General features: G+C 38.8%; 1 protein-coding gene across 11 annotated transcripts in view; it reads right to left on the minus strand.

Annotated features, from left to right (window-relative positions):
- Positions 1 to 3,552: 3,552 nt before the first annotated feature.
- CALD1 (caldesmon 1) overlaps positions 3,553 to 21,825 on the minus strand; it is a 181,484-nt gene continuing 163,211 nt past the window's right edge. For 3 of the 11 annotated variants that reach the window (XM_028489715.2, XM_024127111.2, XM_028489720.2), the window contains 7 exons: positions 21,412 to 21,552; positions 16,741 to 16,784; positions 16,562 to 16,643; positions 14,608 to 14,745; positions 14,024 to 14,119; positions 8,775 to 8,899; positions 6,152 to 6,203 (listed from right to left, as the gene is read on the minus strand). In XM_028489715.2, the coding sequence (XP_028345516.1) occupies positions 6,167 to 6,203; positions 8,775 to 8,899; positions 14,024 to 14,119; positions 14,608 to 14,745; positions 16,562 to 16,643; positions 16,741 to 16,784; positions 21,412 to 21,552 (663 nt within the window). In that variant the 3' untranslated portion in view covers positions 6,152 to 6,166. Of the gene's footprint in view, positions 5,950 to 6,151; positions 6,204 to 8,774; positions 8,900 to 14,023; positions 14,120 to 14,607; positions 14,746 to 16,561; positions 16,644 to 16,740; positions 16,785 to 21,411; positions 21,553 to 21,825 lie in introns of those variants that run through there. The other 8 variants (XM_028489717.2, XM_007106184.3, XM_055084827.1 and 5 more) reach the window with 6 other exon arrangements.

Below are 21,825 nucleotides of genomic sequence, written 5' to 3' on the forward strand. Positions count from 1 at the left end.
AGTACAAAGGCTCTGAGAGAAAATCATGTTATGAATTATACTAGGCAGTACTGTTTAGTTGAAGCTTAGCTGGAGTCAGTACATTTTAAGAAAAGAGATTTCATTCGGACCTCTTTCTTCCCCAGATAAATTTAAAATGATTTTCTTAAGTACCTGTTCCTTTTTAACTCTTTTTTTTAAAAAAAAAACTTACTCTCCTATTCTAGACAGTAGAATACAGTGGAAATAAATTCTTTGCCTTTAAGTGCAAGTGGAAGGAAGACCTGCAGTAAACTTCAACCAAGGACTTTGATGTCGGTCTGAGTTTTTGTTCTCCTTTTCTGTGATCTTATCAGAGAGGGTTATGGGACATACTCCTTACGGAGCCAGCTTCTGCTTCCTGGGAAGGCAGCTTTGCCTGTGCAGCAACCTTTCCTCCTCCAATGTTTTGATGCATTCATCACCTCTAAGCCTGCAGTATAAAAGGCAATATAGTAAGAGTAAGAAAAGAGGAAAAGAAAAACCAAAACAGTACTCCAAAAGGCACAATTATTGTGGGAATCAGGAGGAAAAAGGTCATGTTAGCAACACGGCCAAATGTAAATTGTGTTAGGAATGTGATTTATTTTGTGTGATTATATCATTTTGAATTTGTTGAGCAGAGGCTTACATGAGCATAGGAGGTGACTAGGGAAGTCAAAGTCAAAGTTATTTATGACATCACAGAAGTTAGTGGTTATGCAGCTGTAGAGGCCTAATTTGGCTGAGGAAGCCATACTGGATCCTGGGAGCCCTGGGGTCGTCTAGTACCCATCAGGCCTTCCTCAGACTGTCGGGGTCTAGGATGTTCCAGTGTAGGGCCAAACCACTCCAACAGTTTCCAGATATTAAGATCTGTCCCAGCCAGTCAACTAACCAAGACTTAGCTCAAAGGCCATCCCCTTAGTGAAGTCTTTCCTGATCCCTCTATCATTGGTAGAATATTTACACTGTTAGTTTATGTGCTGTGTCTAAATTTGGGGACGATAGTGAAGTATTATTCTTCTGAACACTTGGAAATGAGGTAGTAAGAATGCCCCCAGCCTGTTCAACAATGAACAGATCGGATAAATCACCTCAAAAGAGAAAGTTGGCTCCCAGGCTCAGGGTGAAGTTTCATGATAAAAACCATGAAATGGTACCCCCCACTGCCACCAATAAGTGCACCTGAACTGTGTGTGCAATGGTGAAATCCCCCTTCTCATTAAGGACGTGTTGGCCAGATCCCACAACTTTTCAGCCACTTCCTTTCATTCTGGTATTTAAGAGTTCGTTCTGGTATTTGGTATTAAGTACACTTTAAACTTCAATTTCAAACTCGATTCAATGCCCTCCTCCTCGTTACCCCCTAGATCTGTCCCTAGCTCTGGTGACTGAGGAAGTGGGAGGGAAATTGGTGTTTGGCTATTTACATTCATCCCTATTTCTTCTGAGTGCTAGTTCCTGGTTGTGTTAGGATGAGTAAGGGCTGGGGGAAAAAGGGCAGATATCTCCTTAACTGGGCCAAATTGCAGTCTGCATGTTTGGTCTCCAGGGCTGTTATTGGTCTTTGTCCGTGTGCTTCAAGAGGAGCATGGTGGCCCCAACCTGCCCCCTGACAAGGGGCTGTCTTCAAGGCATGCTCCTAGGAAATAGCAATCTCTTGTGAGGAATTATGGGGAACAGAGGTTAGAATCTTTGATTCTTTATTTACTACCTCATAATTAATTTGGTTTGGATAAGGATCCAAATTTCTGTTTCCATTTACTTTTCTTCCAGCACTTGCTTATGTTAGTACTTGGCAAAGGTAGTTTGTAGAAAATAAATGTTTTACTGAAATAGTAATGTTGATTTTGGCAAACACTTTTCTCATTAGGAAGGCAAAGCTAATAGCCATTGCATTTATCCATGGACTCTGGTCTAAATGGACATGCATCTAAAACTAAAGATATACAAAGGTTGAAAGTGAAGGGATGGAGAAAGTTATATCATATATACAAATACACACACACACACATAGATTGAAAGTAAAGCTATATCATGCAAGTGCTAACCAAAAGAAAGCCATGGTAGCAATGTTAAGAACAGAAAAAATAAACTTTAAGGCAAAAATCTTTGCTACAAATAGAGGGTCACTTCGTAATATTAAAAATATTCAATTCACTTGGAAGATAAAATGATTCTAGATTTGTGTATGCACCAAAAACATGACTTTAAATATGAAAGCAAATTTAACAGAATTACAAGGAGAAATAGACAAATCCATAATTATAGAGGGAGATTTTCACATTTCCAATTCAGTAACAGCTAGAACAAAGGAACAAAAAAATCCAGTAATGATATAGAATGTTTGGACAACATGATTAATAAGCTTGACTACAAATAGACACAGCACTCAGATCAAGACCTTGTTAGGCCATGTCCTCACTCCTGTGGAAGAACACATATTTAGGGTCATGAGATTTTCATTTCTTAACCATCCTTCCATTTGGAGCACACATGCAAGCAAGAGTAGAAAAAAACCCTACAATGCAGACCAGTTTCTACCTCACACAGAAGACTGTAACATCTTTGAGCTCAAACCCTGAAGACGCACAAGATTAATGTTCATCCAGCCCTAATCCTATCAGTTTGGTATTAGTACTACAGATTGTATTCTTTTCATTAATTAATTTTGTGATTGACTTTGATGATAACATTGTCTAAACTTAGACCCCTTCTTGTTAGAAATGTAGAAATCAAAAGTATTAATTATTGGGTTGGCCAAAAAGTTCGTTCGGGTTTTTCCATAACATCTTACGGAAGTATTTTTTAAGTTACCGTAATTTTGTTAACTCGTCAATCTTACGAACAGGATTTAGGGGACTCTTCAGGGCCTCCCGACTCACAATTTAAAACCTTTGTAAGAAAAGCCTCAGATTTCAAGTAGTGCTACATAAATATATAAAATTACTGGGACTTCCCTGGTGGTCTAGTGGTTAACACTCCACACTCCCAGTGCAGGGGGACCGGGTTTGATCCCTGGTCAGGGAACTAGGTCCCGCATGCCTCAACTAAGAGCCCGCATGCCGTAAGTAAAAGAGCCTGCATGCCGCAACTCGAGATCCCACATGCCGCGTCTAAGACCCGGCGCAGCCAAATGAATAAATATTAAAAAAAAATAAAATTACTATGAAAAAAAACCTTTGGATTTAAAGGCAATCGCCAGTGCCTTGCAAATAGTAAGTATTCTACAAACAAACAGTATCTATTAAATGGGTATTTCTACTGTAAAAGACAATGTCTTTGGGAAAGCAGTACTGCCACCGTAGGTGCCAGAGGGGTGACATGTGACTACACTGGGAATGAGGAGGAGGATGAAGGAACACTTGATAATGTTTTTTTGAAGAAGAAGGTTTTCAATCCCTCTTTTCAACCTTTTCTATATATGTTTGGTCAGTTGTCTCTACGAGAGGAATTTTTAATACTGTGCTGGAAAATTGCCTGTAATAAGTATTTTAAATTATGAAATGGCTTTCCTCTTTAAAGAATGAAACCAAGACTCAATCCGAAATACGCATTTTGCTATACCATCATCTTTATTACATCAGATAGAACTCTTGTAATCAATATAGTACATAAAAACAAGTGAGGCAAAGACATTTGGAGGAATTCCATTTATTGTGGATGCATTTTTCACAATATATATTTATTGCAGCGATCAATTATCAGTGAAAAATATCGTGTTTATAAAATTTTTAGGAATGGCAGATTCACAGAACATGCTAGTCACCTTGCAGTTTTACTTCTTAAAAAGATAACAAAGAGAATTGTAATCAAACAAGTAAACAAGGAATTTATTTTTCAAAAAATTAAATCCAAACTGAACAAAATTCTACCCTAAAACTTATTCCATCCAAATATTGGAATAAAAGTCAGGATCGATCGATATATTCTCTTCTTAAATTTAGACTTTCTAGAAAAAAATATATACTAGTGATCAGGAGAAGCTCTTATTCAAAAGTACAACAAAGAAATGTTATCTCGCCATAGGCCTTAATTCAAACTTCGATCCATTTCACTCGAATGCTGGGAGTCAATGCCAACTCAGGCACTGCATGTGAATTCTAGTTCATCTTATCATAGACTTACGTCTACTCTGTCATGGATGGGTGACTTGTGCAATATTGCTGGCTTTACTTTCTTTGGCCCAGATGTGCTAAAAGCTAGAGGATTCAACAACTCTACTGATTTATGAGGAAAATGGACTTTGGAAGGCACTGGTCACTCCTCATGCCAGCCCTACCCTGGCTAGCTCTCCCAGGGGAACACTGTGGATTAGAAAAGAGTCATGTGGGAGGCTCCCTCATTGTGGTAGGAATTGAGACTAAGACAATTTTGGTAAGTCATGAGGTATACGTTTATAGAACTACACTATATGTATATCTCTATGCTAGAACATATTGCCAAGACACTGGAGTACTCTTTTATCATCTATTGTGAAGAATAGATGAACGCTTACAAGCTAAAATAAGATCTGATACCTGGATTGTGTGTGTACAAATGACGAGTTGATAGACTCTTAGGGAAAAAGGTAAAACTAATAAAAATTACATATATTTTTTGAAAGTTCAACACATTATCAACTTATGGCAAGTGCCAATGACTAATAAAGGTAGAAAAGTTTAACTAAAAAGATGTTTCAGTATGTTAAAGATGGAAGTACTGTCATGACTCCTAAATATTGGCTTTTGCTTACTTTTCTGCTTCCAGAGATCAGCCAAAGTTGGTCATAGTACACCTATTCATGGAATTCCAATCTGTACAACTTTGTCACTAAAATTCTCGTCTTTAAATTTTAGAGAAGGAAGAGACCTCAGACATCATCTAAGCCAACCGATTGTGAGCTTGATTCTTAAGAATGAAGTTTGGAGCAAGCTTTGAGATTTAGTACAATTCACACTGGACTTCAAGACTGCTTTTAATTATAAACTAAATACTATGCTTTATAGAAAATGTCAATTCATTTTGACACTTCTAATCTCTTTCTTATAGGTTATTGGGCATTGGAAACATATCGATACCTATTCTGCCATGTTTCTATTGGCAAATATGAAATATTAATATAATATTGTGATTTTTAATTTTTAAAAAGCAGTGATATTGGCTAGTTACAGGGACATACTGCTAAATATAATAGCCTAGCACATAAAAAAGCTTTCTACCGTTAGTGTGTTTGTATACGTGTATGCACATACATACATGATCACGTCATCTAAAATGTGGTTCACTATCACTACCAAAGAAATCCACAAAGCAACCAACCTAAAGAAATCAGTACCACTGTCAGCTAACATCAAAATCCAATTTAGATATTCATCAGCATGAAAAAAGTAATACCTTAACAGTACATCTTTTTTTTTAAAGACAATCATTATTGTAGTATCTAAAATCTGAAATGGGTTACTTTCACAAAGTGTTATAATTGCCTACTAAGATAATTTCTTCCATGCTTTGTTCTAAAGTGCAGAAACAACATGATTTCTGTATTTAAAAAACAAACAAACAAACAAAACACTATGGTTCATTTTTCTGGATACTGCACACATTCCTCAGGCAATTTTCAACTTGAATCTCCTTTTGTTGACTTCCGATGTGGTTGATATCACTGTTCAGACACAGAGTTATGATGATCAGTAGAAAAGTCTCTATTTCACAGCATGGGTTTCTTTAGAAACAGGCTCCTGTGCAAAGGCAATACTTTTACCATGAACATCTCTAGACCGTGATTATTAAATATAGTGATAATATACATGGATTTACTGGGATAATGAAAAACAAAACAAAAGGAAATGAACCCAATTTAGTAAATCAACATAAATATAAAACAGAGCAAATTAGCCCTCTTCAACTGAGCTGGTCCAGCATCTTGAACGGCTACTTTGGGTTCTTTCTTGAACTGTCTCAAACCTGCTAAGAGAAGAGAGCTTTAAGTCGTCAGGCCATGGTGTTTCAGCCAGACATTTTGTGTCAGAATTTAAAAAAAAAAAAAAAAAAAGAATGATAATATGGCAGGAATAAATGTCTATGAAAGGGAGGATTATTTTTGGCATTCTATTCAAATATGCTCCTCTTCTTTCAGTCTATCCTTTCTTCTGTTGGTTTTTTTGCTTTCCTCTTTCTTTCTTCTTTATATTCCCCTTTTCATATCTTGATCTTGAGCCTTCCTCATGGCATTCAGGGTCAAGGAGGTTTTTTATTTATTTATTTATTTATTTATTTTATTTTATTATTTTATTTTTTTGCGGTACACGGGCCTCTCACTGTTGTGGCCTCTCCCGTTGCGGAGCACACGCTCCGGACGTGCAGGCTCAGCGGCCATGGCTCACGGGCCCAGCCGCTCCGGGCATGTGGGATCTTCCCGGACGGGGGCACGAACCCGCGTCCCCTGCATCGGCAGGCGGACTCTCAACCACTGCGGCCACCAGGGAAGCCCAAGGAGGTTTTTTTAAACACTACTTACTACAAGGGCCAGGACTCTATAATGTGTGTTCCAGGACAGGCACGCATGACTGAATGGCTGTCTCAGCCACATCAAGGCATGATGGTAAACTGGACTATGCTTATCTTTAGTTTTCTCCTATTTTTTCATTTCCTACCTCCTATTCTTATGCCCCTACCCTTGAAACTTATCTGACCAATGGTCTTATTGTACACCATTTCTTTCCCTCAGCTAGCTGCTAAAAATTCTTGCTGAGGTATTCACAAATGTTAAAGTGTTATGAATCTGCAATTTCAAATGTGTTGTATAGTTTCATTTCAAAGGGATTACTGCATGATACTAGTAAATTTGACATTTTGGACCAAAGGAGCTACCTACTTTGCTACCTCACAAACTCAGCTCTGGGCCTGCTGGTTATGTTATTATTATTACTGTAGAAAGAGTTTTGTGGTATAGACCAAGGAGGAGGGGGCAGTATGTATGTGTATGAAGTCTCACCCTGTCACCGTCCCACATTGTACCACACACATTATTGCATAATTCCAGGGAGTACCATTCATGTTGTATGTGAGTGGTGTTCTCTGAGACCTACCATTCCAGATCATATCTTTACTCTACTTCCTAGAACCCTGGTTCAGAGGAATATTGTCCAGAGGGGATCTATTAAACTTGTGATGATGGCCTAGGGACAGCTGACACCCCCTACTCAGAAAGGAGACTATATAAACATTTAGACTGTCATTTCTGAAAGGTCATTTCGAGTAGGGTCATAATGGCTTAGGCCAACAAAAGTTCATTCTTTGTTTAAAAAAAAAAAGCTGAAAAATGATTCCCCTCCATTCCACCAGAAGAAAACTGTTCAAGGAGCTTTAGAACTTTACATTTTCTGCTGAATATGCAATCCTAAAAAAAAGCAGCATGTATAATGGTTAAGAATGCAGGCTCAGAACAGACTGTCTGAGTTTAATCCAGGCTTTGCTCCTTATTTGCTGTGTGACTTTGAGAAAGGTACTTAATCTCTCTGTGCCTCATTCTCCTTAGCTCTAAATGGGGGTAATAATAATGGTGATTGGAGAGTCAAATGAGATAATGTAGGTTGAGAAGTCATATAGTGGATGCTCATTACATGTTAGTGGTTTGTAATGGCGAAAATTATTACTGGTACTTTGAATATATTTAGCAATTATTTAGAAAACTTAACTAATAGAGGAGATGTAACACACTCAGGAAGCTGCACCAGACTTATCAGCACGTCGTAGAGCGTAGGAAAGAGGAAGCAATTCTCTCCCTTCGGTGAGTTGTAGAGATTCTTCAGTTGCCTTTGAGATGTTCTTCAGTCCTGAGTTTGCTTAAAAAGTGCTTCTGGGTATAGAGTTCTACATCAGCCCATAAGCAGTCTATTCTAATCTTACTTATTGTTGCTCTCTGATTTTTCTCTTTTCAATTTTCCCTCTACCAAAGGAGAAGACTGGAATTATTACTTGAATGGGGAATTAGGAGTTGAATTAGCTCCTTGTACAACAAGGAGCCCTACTTTTAGTTTGTGCATCACTTAGCTATCGACCAGAGGCCACTTTGTGAAGGATGAGCAGAAGGCCGAAGAAGGACAAATCCAAGCATTCTCAGCCATTAGTTTTCACAGGGCGGCAAATTTTGCTAACTTTTGAATGTTATTTCAATTTTTTGGCCGTATCAGCCTTGAGTCCTAGACTGCTGGCAATGTAACCCCTTAGAATGGTTTCAGAAAGCAGCTTTGAAACTACTCAAGGAGATAGACATTCTTTCCTAGGCGATCTGCAAATTCTGATTTCCAAGCCTGGACCTTGTAAGGAAATGTAGACCATGGTTATACCACACAGCCTTCTGTTTTCAACACCCCTACCACTATGGTGTTTCTAGAATGTCTTACGGGGAACCATCCCACGGATCTAGAGTATTTACCTTGTATGACTGACAAACCTACCATGCTGAAGGCTCCGTGACACTGCCTTTCTCTGTGCCATATACAAGGGTGGTTACCCAGACAAGACTCTGTGGATCAGCACTGTTTCTTTCTTTTTTTCTTTTTTTCTTTTTTTTTTTTTTTTTTTGCGGTACGCGGGCCCCTCACTGCTGTGGTGACACTGCCTTTCTCTGTGCCATATACAAGGATGGTTACCCAGACAAGACTCTGTGGATCAGCACTATTTCTTTCTTTTTTTCTTTTCTTTTTTTTTTTTTTGCGGTACGCGGGCCCCTCACCGCTGTGGCCTCTCCTATTTCTTTGTTGACCCTGGGACAGCATACTGCAGGATACAGCAGGAAAAGAACCTGTGAAAAACAAATCTTCCGGTAGATTACCTTAGTGGGGGAAGTGACTTTGTCCACAGATTGCTTTTCCCAGAGGTTCCGCTTGCCAGATACGTCTCCTGGCCTCAAATCCTAATGAAGAGAAAGCATAAAAAATTGATGGGTGGCTCTTTATATTTTCTGGCCAGGTCTAAATAAATCACCACATCTGCTGTTTGTTTATTTGTGTAACACACTTGATCCTAGTCATCTGAAATGGGTTGAATCAAAAGGATCGTTAGCCGTTGTTTGTTTTTATACGGACCCTGACCTATGCTGTGACACGAGAATGGGCTGAAACTATCCAGCATTTAGGTCCTGTCATTCACCAAGGACTTAACTGTTTATTGACCAGTAAAATTGGAATATAAGCATATTTAAAATGAGAGCCAATTTTTAACTTTCTATGTCCTGAGAAGTGAATCGAGCGTAGGTTAGTTTTAAATAATTTTGGGGGGGGGGTTGGATAAGGACCTCACCCCTTGCCAATTAACTTTTCTTTGGTGCCTTGCCCATGGCCCCCAGCCCTTATGACTTTAATGTGTACCAGCTGGACTTCCAACGGCCAACACTGCCTCTCTTTGCATGAGGACTTCCTCTGGCTGCAGATGCCCACTCTGCTCCCAGGAGGCAGGCTGGACATCCAGAGGGTTAACAGCCCCAGGAGCAGTCTTCAACCACTCACCCATGAGATTTGGTGCGAGAATATTCCTCAGACTCGCTCACGCCTCAGGTAGGATAACTCGGAAGCCTGTGTTTTGTGGTGGCGTTCAGGCTTTCCCAGCTGCATTATGTTTAACAGCCCATGTAGTGACTTGCTTAATAAGCATTCTTTATGGGCTGCCTTCTTTTCCTGCCTCACTTCCTGTAGTGTTTTCTTCATGTCTCAAGTAAACTACTTGCACACGAACCACTATTTTAGGGTTTGCTTCTGGGCAGCCCAATCTAAGACATTTTTCTAATTGCACTTTCCTCAGATTAAAATCATTTTGTGTTTCCTGAGGAGCAAGGGGTAATTCAGAAGTGTATCAGGAGCACCAAGCCCCGTGAAATTAAACATCTACTACAAAGTGTACCCATAAGAGACAGTGACAGTTGATGACATATGTGAGAACATGTAAAGACCTTGGGAAGAAAACACTAAAATATGATCGATGACAGCTATATATCTTTGAATCTTTATTTACTACCTCATGATTAATTTGGTTTGGATAAGGATCCAAATTTCTGTTTCCATTTACTCTTCTTCCGGCGTTTGCTTACATGAGTACTTGGCAAAGGTAGTTTGTAGAAAATAAATGTGTTTTGCTGAAATAGTAATGTTTATTTTGGCAAACCCTTTTCTCATTAGAAGGCAAAGCTAATAGCAACTACATTTAACCACGGACACCAGTCTAAATGGACATGTATTTTTTTTTAGTAGATACTATTGAGATTGCAACACTAGAAATGCACTGGTTAAAAATATTACCATGTGAAGCAGTTCAGATTTGCCTTAATCTTACGGAATTTCTGGATTTTCACTGTGACATGGATTCCTGATATTCTATTAGAGAGTTACACCTATTTAACTTGGAACCAGTAAGCAACAAATCAGATTGTTTTTGAAGAATTCCACTACATATGCCAATGTAAGTAGAAGCTGCCAAATTGTCTGGAAGACTGTTTTAAAAATTTGGAAACTATAATTAGGAACATGCTAATGGAAGCTCTGAAAAGTGGCTATTACTACTTTATTTATTTGTTTCATATAAGAAAAATATTTTTCTTTCACATGAATACCCTTCTACTAAAGAAAATGAACTGTATTTTCCTTGAATCCTACCTATGAATCTTTTGAGATCACTTAAAGAGTTTAAAGAGTCCATTTTAAGAAAATATTGACATCTGAGTGGTAAATTGACATTTTAAATCAAATGGGAAATATAAATGAAATTACCTGACCAGCCTACATTTTAGAGAAAGACCCACTCCAGAAGAAGAGGGAGAAATGAAGGCAGGGAAGCAGGTTTCCAGTCAACCAGAGATCAAAGAATGAAGAAGAAAATTCAGCTGAGAAAGACAATGTTGGGATTTTTTAAACAAAAAGAAAGACAAATTAGCATTTTAATTGCTGTATATAACAAGTAGTTTAGACACAACGAACAGACTAACCAGATACAACAGACACACTTAGAATTGAATTCCAGTTACAAAGTTACACTGAAGTCCTATAAATTCTACCCACAAATAGCAATAGACATCCCAGTAAAGAGTCAGTTGTAGATCAATGTTTAAATAAGTTACTAGTTTTCAGAGACCCAAATAATATTGATTTGACAAGCTTTTGAGCACTTTTAATTATATGAAAATTAATGCATAACTAGTAGCAGAGGATGGTTTTTCTCTTCAGTGAATTTTAGAACTGGACACTAATCCCATGGATTACTCTTTTCCTGGTTCTCGAGGTTTCACTGGGTGAGCACTATTTTGGTAAAAGAATTTCTCTCTGATTTTTCCTTAATGGCCACATGCCATACATCTGCAAACACAAACCCAGGCTTTCCCTTTCACCCATACACGCCAAGGAATATAAACAAGGGGTTGAGAATAAATCACCTCTGGTCCCAAATTAGAAGGGAGCCTTTGGGAGCCTCCTATTTGCTGCTGTCTTTAGGTAATCCTCTGACATCCTGGGTTCAGGGTCAGTCTGACCAGAATCCCAAGGGTGTCAAACTCACATGCCTGCCATGAAGAGCCAGGCTGGAAACACATGCCTGAAGAGGCTGGTGTAAGAAAATTTTAAAAAAGAAGGAATCAACAACTTAAAGAATGCATGCCTCCACACCTTAAAAACATGTTCAAATTATAATTTAAAAGAAGGAATATAAAGCACAATGGCCCTGACTACACAGATCTTAGCTGCAGGCCGCCAGTGTGAGACCCCCCTGGACAAGACCTAGACAAAAATCTTTGCTTGACCTGTCTTTCTAAGCTGCCTTCCGTGACTTAACCTTTTGCCTGACAGGTTTTATGTATCTGCAGGATCTGTCCAGCCCTTTCCAGCAGTTTGGACATTTTCATTTCTTTTCTGCTGGATCTGTAGTGTCTGTGAGTTACCCTCCTGCCTTACTAAATTCCAAGTTGTATCTTTCCCCAAAGAGACTGCCATACTGCTATTCATGACGTGGCACATTGCTGGGCCTACTGCTCTTGGGGTGTGCACAAAGCTCAAAGTTATATATTAAGTACGAGCTACTCAAACTGCCCTTTTATTTACAACATCAATTACACATCGCTTTGTTTCAACCTGGCCTTTATTCAGGAAGCCACACTAATCTACCAAATCCAGTGGGACATGGGGAAAAAGAGATCATTATGATGTATACTACTTGCCACATTCTTCTTGCCTTTTCTCCTCTATCCTCTAGTAGACGGTCTAGCAAATTACTTACTAAATATTAGATAAAGCAGGCAATGATTTTGTAATTTCCCTGTAATGCCTTTTTGTCCTGCCATTTTTAGGCGGCCATCAATAACTCCAGAAAATGGGGCTTTCTGTGGAAACCTTGACTCATTTATACCTATTGTAATAATAACTGTATTGAATCTTTTTAACCCTCCCATTAGGGTGACATAGTGATAGGCTTATCGGTTAAAGTGTTGATAGAAGAGTATGGGTCAAGTCCTGAACCAAATACATGAGTATAATCTGGGATAGAAATGAAACAGGTTGCAAATACATGTGAAAAAGTGACCATCTCCTTTAGCAATGTACCATACTCATCAAAGAAGAAAAACATATACCCTTTTCTCTTTATCTTTGCTGTCGTGAGAAACCTTCAGTGTGTCCACGAACTTGCTGAACTTGTATTATATGCAGTGTTTTGGGGGAGAGGGTCTTTACATTTCATTAGGTTTTCAAAGGCGTCCATAATTCAAAAAGGTCAAAGGCGTCCATAATTCAAAAAGGTTAATAATCACTGATCTGGAACCACAAAACTTTATTTAAACTGCCATTTAAAAAATAATTTCCACTCTTTATGTCACCTGGGGTGTTGGGGAAACTTGAGGCACTAAAGATCACATACCTTGTGGGTATGATCCCTCACCTCGACTGTCTCCTTTTATAGGGCCCCTTTCCTATATCTACTGGGAGAGGAAAAAGATTTTCCTTTCAATATATTAAGACTGTCCAATTGTAAATTGGGTTTACATTAGTTTTATACCTCTTGTGAGGCCCGTATGCAGAGAATCTCAAGCTGAATATTAACTGACTACGAGGAATTATATCCAAGAAAAGTATGGAAATATTTCCATTCTTTTCTTTTTAAATTGGAAAAGTGATAAAACTTTAGTGAATTTGGAGATTAAATATAGAGCAAAGGGATGCCACTAAATGCTCAACAGTGCAGAGGCCTAGGATTTGGAAAGCTGTTCTTCTACCTCTGGAATGGGGCAGTTGTGACAGTTGAGCTTTTGCTGCCTTGGGCACCAACAAAGGTATAAAAGCCAACTTGACAGAGAAAGTTCACCAGTATACAGTAGGGAGCTTAATAAGGTTTTTGATTATAAGGATAAATGCAAGGCAATGACCAAATACAGTCAATGAAAAGGTTAAAAGAATATTTTTATAGTAAGATAGCCACACTTAATAAGAACATTTTAAATTTCCAAAAATAACATTCATAACCAGTTTTTATAGTTTCTCGTTTTACGGTTGTTTTTTTTAAAAATGGCTTCCCTTTGGAAGTGTTGACAAGAAAATTACAGCAATTATTTCAACAACTACCCAGTAACTGTATTTTTGTGTTAAGTTACAGAAATTAGGCAAATTAGAAAACATGGGTTCAAATAGCCAACATACACATTCTTTTGGGAATAAGTCTAGAGGTGCTCTTGACAGAGAAATGGCCAAGATAATTTGACATTTTCATTTTCAAATTCCTATCTGTAATTTACAGAATAGAAGCTAAACATGCAGACCAGTTAAGAGTGTAAATGTGAACTGCCTCAACCTTCTGGGTGGAGAGGTGATGGTCCCATTTTACCTTCTGGGTGATTATAGTGCTTGGGACTGTTCCCTCGCAATCTGAAGCCCTCCTTGTTTGTTATTCAGCAGTCACGACCAAGAACAGGGGCCTTGTTTTTCCCAGGCAAATAGACCAACAGCCTGTTTTCTTCTGTTGCTGGAAGCTGAGCTATGAGAGAAATTCAGAAGAACCTGGAGCTACTTACAGAAGGTTTGGGAGCAGGTGACTTGTTTCCATCTGGGGTTTTGGTTAGCCATTCATTGATGCGGCTGGAGACCCCCACCTTTAAGCCGGCTGTTTCCTACAAAAGGCCAAGCATCTAATATTAAAGGAAAAAAAAAAAAAAACCTACCTGGAAAGAAAATTTCAAAGCAACCTCAAAATATTATCCAGTATTATTTCACATAACACTGATCAATTATTAATCATTATGTTAAATATTTTGACAAAAATAAACCTTAAACCTGATACTTAAAGAGTATGTTATCTGGTGTTCTTCCCCCTGCACTTCTCCTACCCCCAACCCCAAGGTCAGTGATTAACTCCGGGAACTGTATTTAGAGGCCTGTGGCCAGAACACAGTGCATAGTCTATTAGCCTCAGGAACACATTTTTCCTGAGCTTGCTTTTTGGTCATTGCAAAAGAAAGTAAGAATTATACCTTTTTCACTGCTTTTGTAATTAACTATGTGATTCCTAAAAAAAAAAAAAAAAAAAAAAGAAAGAAAGAAAAAAGAAAAAAAGAAAAACCCAACCTCCAAAATTAAAAGATGGCAATCCTCTGCTCACCTTATTTGGCGTGCCTGATGCAGTGGGTGATGAGAACACATTGCCTTTCTCCCACATGCTCTTGATGTTGCGGACACCTTCGGCAGGAACAGGAAGGTCCGAGGCTGCTGGCTTCGTAGGTTTTGCAGTTTTTGTTCCCTGAAGTATGTGAATTATTTTTAGGATTGGTGCTGGTAAGTTTGCGCTCGTAAAACTATAGTAAGCTTGTCTTCTTCAACACTATCACTTAACAAATTCACTGTGTAAATGGCTTCACCAAAAATGAGAGTCATAATTTCTGTTGTGAAAGTACATTCTGATGACATCTCTACCTCCAAATAAACCATTGTATCTCCTTCAGAGGATCTTTCGAAAGTGAAATATGCTTTTCATTGGGACTCCATTTCTTGTTAAGGTGATATGCTACTTCATTGCTACAACAGACACTTCTTGAGTGCCTGCTGTGTGCAGGGCACTGTGCTAGGCTCTGGGGACGTGGTGGTACGCAAGACAGTCCACTCTGTAAGCTGCAGTGGACTGACATTAATAGGAGAGACAGTAACTAGTTATACACTCTTATTTCACATTGCAGTAAGTGCTATGAAAGACGAGTGTCGTGCCGTAAGCACGCCAAGAGAGCACACGATAGGACAATGGTACTTAGTTTAGGGGGGCAAAGAAGGCTACTCTGAAGATGTGACATTCAAAGCCAGATCTGATGGAAGACTTGAAAGAGTCTGGTGAAGGAAGGAGAAAACACCGTTCCACACAGAGCTAACAGTACATGCCAAGGACCAGAGACGGGGGTGTGCTAAAAGACTGAAAGACTGAGAGACCAACGCATGGAGATTGGAAGGAGGAATGAATGGGTGTAAAAAGAAAGGTGTGCCTTCAAGATACTTTTCCAGCAGTAGGGATGGGCGTACCCCAAATCATGCAGTTTCTCTCCTGGTCCTGCTTTGGGGCCTGTGGCATGTGTCATCAAGGTGGGCAGCCAGGGTGAGTGGCACCATTGCTGGACTATGTGAAACCTGAAGCCACAGTTTTGGCTTCACTAACCCTGTTAGAGCTGTGATCAATTCAACCACAGAAAATAACTATCTGCAATTTGTCTTATAATTTAGTGGCCATTTAATCTTCTGAAAATCTCCTCTTGAATGTTAAGACTTGATTATTCACTTGATAAATCATCCAGACCTCTCTCTCTCTTATTCCCTCTTATCATTTGTTATGAGCTACTTTATAGGTATCTCCACTCTGCAGTACAAAGGAGAGGAGAAATCAAATCAAACCGATCCAGTTACTTCATAGCAGGCAACTAAAACCACTGACTAAAGTCTACACAAAGGAGAAAAAAACCAGGATCACATCTTGATCAATGGCACCCTACCCTCTTAGTGCTTTGGTACTTGGAAATATAGTACATTATTTCTGAATAGAGTGACACCCCTAGGTCAACTGGGTGGAAAAAATGTTGGATTAGACAGAAGCATAAAACTATGATCCTTCATATATAAAACAATCAACTTGAAATGCATTAAATTCCAGCTGGCTATCATCTTTATATTAATTTATACTACCAATTTATTTGATAATAAAAGTTTTTATAGATAAAAGAGGACTAATCATGGTTGTAAGGGACCTGTTTAAACTATATATGGGAACACCTTTTATAAGGAATTAAGAATATTGAAGATACACTTGTGAACACATAAGTAATATATTTAAATAACAATAAACTCATTCATTAAAAAAAAGTAACACCTTCACTAAAGAATACAGGTGGAAAGTAGTAAACAATAATTTATTTAAACCTCTTCTATAATGTGTCTTTATTATTGTTTTCTCTCTAACTAGTTATAAAACATCATTAACACGCTAACACTACTGGACTTGATTATTGTCCTGTTTCTATGATTATTTATATAATCAGAGTTGATTTCTGTTTGACCATAACTCTGAGGACATCTCTCACCTCAATTGCACTGGTGTATTGCTCCAGTCTGCTGTCAATCTTGGAGACTACTGCTGCTTGGTGAGTTGATTTAACACCACTGCTAAGTAAACAAACACACACATACATACGTAAAAACAAGAGAATTTTTCCATACAGATAATGGCTATGAGTTTCAATTCAACAATCAACCGTATTACCTTTTCTGCACAGACTTATTCAAAAATTCCGCTCGCTCTTCTATCTAGGAATTGGACAAAAATAAAACCAGTTAATATTTTCAGTTTATAAACAGTGTTTCTCAGCCCATACTACTATCTTCCCTGAACCTGGGGAATAAAAGTACCAAAGAGTGTCAAAGAGTATGAGGGTGCTGTGCACAGCACCCCTGCTAGAGGCGAAAACTACGTACAAGGTATTTGATAATGAGGTTTGGGAGACGAAGGCAGGACTGGCAGAAGATAGAGAAATATGAAGTTCTGGAGACAAAGACTAGACAAAATGGAATTAAAATGCCTCTGAAATAATATAAATCCAGGGCAAAATAATTACATTTCAAGACTAAAACAATTTTTTTTTTTGCTTTCTGATGTACTTGAAATTTTTTTCCATTATTTTTTATTGAGGTGTAAATGACATATTACATTACATTAGTTTTAGGTATACAACATAACGATTTGATATTTATATATATAAGAAAGGTAACCAGGAACTGTGAACTATTCACTTACTGTTTAGCCTGATTTTCTAATTTGATAGCTGTCAAACCTATTGCTGAACTGAATTTGCCCTGAGTATAGGAGATGGGGGGTGGGGATGAGTGAAACTGGGGCACAGCTCATTGGGAATGGCTGAGGCCTCTCATGAAGGCCCTATTAGTCCAAGTGGGAAATAAGCAAATAAGCCCAGAGAAACCGCTATGGACATACACCGATGGGCAGTTTAGTCACTTTTAATAAATTCTTTTTTTAAAAGCCAGAAATTTTGCTACAACTAAAGCTGCTAAATCAAACATTATATTTTACTGAAACTGCGTCACTCAAATCCGGATGTTCTTTATAAGTCAGCAAATATTTGTTGACTCCTCACGATACCCAACTCCAGGCTAGAAATGTCCTCTGCCACGCATCACCTATCATCAGCAACTAGTAAAAGCTTCTTTGCATATGACTGCATGTGCAAAGCACACAGGTCCATCTTCTGCCCTGTTCAGGGCATCCAAGGAATCTACTAGGCTACAGCTACCCTAGGCTGGTGTGGTTGACCGTCCCCTACAATCTTTAAGATGTCACGGCTTTTTCTGGACTGTTGGCCTGGGACTCATGGATTAGTAATAAATACCCTTAAGCTTTTTGGAAAACATGCTTCACTCCTAATATCAGTCGAATAATACTTTTAAAGATGTTAGTTAGGGCACTTCATCCTTTCCAGTGATTTCTTACAAAGATAAAATCAAACGCATTAAACATAAAACTTTATGCAATAGAATGCTATAGGTATCCCTGAGTTTATGAGATGTAAAGGGTCTTAAATCTTATTTTTCTGATTTTAACATAAACTTAGAAGTGCATTTCTGGAGAAAAAGTTCCCAGTTGAATGAGGTAAAACACATTAGAACCACGCAATGCGCTGGCACTTTTAATATTATTCACCCATCTATCCATCCTGATTTAACCCTGCCAACCTGTCAGTCAAACAACCAACCAACCAATAAATTACATGTGAGTACCTATTATATAAAGTTGAACACCCAACGATGTGTAAGACAGGGTTCCAATTCTTTAAGGAGTCAGTAGGGGAGACTAGTAGAACACATAAATGAAAAATTTTAAATTCAGTGGTAGGTACCATATTAAAGATAAGAAAATGGGGGAGTTTGAGAAGGCTTTTCAGATGTTCTGGTATTTGAGCTGAGATTTGTAGTTTATAGTTCACACAGCTCTATAAATGAGTTCATGAAAGTGAGGGTGGGAGTGCATGAGTTAGAGGGGAGAGGACATTTCTAGCAGAGCAAACACATATACAGAGATTTGGGGAACCAAGATGCATGTAGAGTGGTGGGACTGAAGAATGGAGAAACGTTCAGCGTGGGGGAAGGCCGGTGGAGAGGGGAGGCAGAGATGAGACTTGTTCTTTGTAGCACCTCTAGCATCGTTCTGACTCGGGGATCATCTTCTTAACCTTGGCCATCACATTTGTTGACATTACAGAGGCTCTCAGACTCTACCTTCTCCTTTTGTATCTACAATATTCAATACAGCTTGACTTCATTATCACATTTTATCAGGATTTACCATCCATTACTGATGTACTCTTGTTGGAAAATTCCTCCCCTTAGTGACTCTGGGTAATGTAACAATTTGTACTAAATTTGTAAATTAAATCTCCTGCGTAAGGAGTTTAAAGGGGGAAATTGGTTCTTCTGAAGACCAAGAGGTGGCAGTGTTGTCCCAGTAAAACTCAGGGGAAAACCCCACACATTTCAGCAAACGGGCGCTCTCCTTACTCCACACTCCTTCCACCACCAGTATATGAAAACAATAATAATAAAAACAAAATTCTAAATTTAATTTACTTAAAACCTATTCTTTGCATGTCTTATGTAAGAAAAATCATTCACTGCTAGCATAATTTAACTATGAGAAACCAGGTTCTGATCTTCTCAGACAAGGAATATAAGTCATGAGAAATTAACAAAATACACCAGTTGATAATATCTTGAGGTCAAATATCAAATGTCTCTCCTCCCACTGGCATTTGACAATGTTAGCTTGTGACCATTTATAAAAGTTGCAGGGCCAAGAGTATCCATAGTTGCAGGAATTCAATTGTAGGACATGAAATTAAGTTCTAACACAAGAGCCACAGCAGGTTCTTCAAGGCACATACTATGGAGAAAAGCACTAGACTGTCTGTTCTTGAAAGCATGTCTCTGTTTCACAGAAATTAAAAATGTGTTTTTTCTTTTCTACGTACAGCTTTGATTGCTCACACGTGCCTCTCTACCAGAGTGAGTAGACAAATGGCTTTCTGGGAACCCAGGAGTCTGGTTGATGGAAACACTAGAGAAGTTAAGTTGGAAACTAGGTAGACAGATGTTTGCAGGAGGATGGGTTGCGGTTTGTTCGGAAGAAAAAAGAGTACCAATTCGAAGTCTAGATGACTACTACTTTCCTCATGTTCCCAAGACAGTTCAAGGAGAGCTTAGCTTGCGTGGCATTTGAAGGAAGGTTGAAAGAGAGAGAACATGGTTTTCTTTAATTATTGATGAGCCAGGAATCAAAGGAGCCCGGCTGAGGAGGGACCCGGTGCCGGCACAGGGATGGCCTGACCTGAGCAGGGCCTGCCTTTCTCTTCTTTCTCCTACAGCAGGGGTAGGCAAACTATGGCCCATCTGCCCATGTCCTCCACCCACCCAAAAGCTAAGAACATTTTACATTGTTAAATGGTTGGAAAAAAATCAAAAGAATATTTTGTGACATAGGAAGATTCTATGAAATTCAGATTTCAGATCCGTAAATGAAGCTCACCTACTCAACAAAGCCTCTCTCCTCTTTCTGCTCCACTCAGAGACCTCGCTGAGCTGGTGGTCTGCACTTCATTACCTTTGCAATTCTTGAATTCTCCTGAGGCGGTCAATTATATTAGTGCCCGAGGGGCAGGGACCTCGCTTGGTGCTTCTCGCCTTCATAGCACATAGCGCACATTAGATTTGTTATAAATATCAAACATTAAATAAGAAAATCCCCCTGTGGTTTAGTTGGGATTCCCCCTGAAGCCGCTCTTAAGACGAGGGTTCAAGTATAAGGAGTTTATTTGGGAGGAGTTAGAACTAGGGTGGACTGGGACCCAGACCATTCTAAAGACTAAGTGAAGTTATCTAGGGATAAAACATACTGTTTTTCATGTGAAACAGGTAATAACTGTAAAACGTAAGTAACTGGCTTTGGATCATTTTAGTGTGGACATTAGACCTCACACACAATGATAGATGCACACATTAACCAGCTGGCGCCTGGCTATGATTCTATACGGGCTTTACCTGTTGTCAGTGCTTTGTAGCCTAGCGAGGTTGAAGGAAAATGAGGATAAAATCAAAACTGCTCAAAGTTCCAATCCCTGAAGATTCATTCACTCATGCATTCATTCAATAAATACTTGTTGAGTATTTTCACTGTGCCAGGTACTCAAAACATGCTAACTGTATAAGCAAAAATATGTATTTGAGTCTGCGCTCTTGTTCCTCCATGGCAACCATCCCATCATCTCCCTGAGTCAGCTCCTTCCTGCTCATTCTCTTCTCTTTCAGCAGCACTTCCAAGTCACTAGGAATTATGCTCTATGAAGGCAGTAGTCGGACCAAACTCATCCTGGCAAAGGAGCCTATCAGAGAGTCACATTTCATCTCCTCCCATGGTAACAGCTTTAAAATTTGACATGTACCATTTCCAGCTGTGCTGCTCTTAATAATGACAAAGGAAAAAAATGAACATTAGCCTGAAAAGCAGCTTAAACCTTTAAAATATATTTGCCCACTTTATAAAGTTTAAACGTTTCCATTTTTATTTGCTCAAAGTAATAAGGCATGTGGAGGGCGTGGGTCAGTGAGATCCAGAGATAATCACCAAAGGTCTTTTTAATGTATACCAAAGATCTAATATAAACAACAGACAAAAATTTCTCCACTTTATTTCTCTCTTTTCTATATCTTGAAAAAAAAAAAAAGAAGCTGTGAAATTGCTGAAAGAAGGAGCAAAAAGATAAATGAAGCAAAACATCGAATAATCAATAACTAAATCAGGGGCTAAAATCACATTTCTATTATATTTTAATAGACATATTATAAGAAGGTTTTCTGGGGAAAAAAATACCTTGAGAGATGAACCTTTAGGAGTGAAACACTTGAAGGGCTTCTTGTCGTCTGATAAGCCATCTTCTGGCATCTTCTGGCGTTTCTCAGCAGCTTCTGCCCTTCGCCTTTCAATCTCTTCCTTTAGCCTCCTCTTCTCTTCCTAAGAGAGAAAGAGCAAATAACAAAGACGTCAATATCAGCTTCAAGACAAAAGGAAAGAGTGCTGTAGGGGAAAGCATAGTCCCAGAGGAAGAAGACCCAGGTTCTAGAAAGGATGCTATCCCTTCCTCAAGGGTGGCACCAGAGGTTAAGCCTGAGCTTGTGAGTCTAACTGTCGGCAAGCACTCTGCGCTGCCCCTTCTCAACTGTGCGACCTTGGCCATGTTACTTACCTGCTCTGTGCCTAGGTTTCCTCATCTGTAAAATGGGGATA

This window comes from Physeter macrocephalus, chromosome 5 (assembly GCF_002837175.3).
Source record: "Physeter macrocephalus isolate SW-GA chromosome 5, ASM283717v5, whole genome shotgun sequence".
Lineage (NCBI taxonomy): Eukaryota > Metazoa > Chordata > Mammalia > Artiodactyla > Physeteridae > Physeter > Physeter macrocephalus.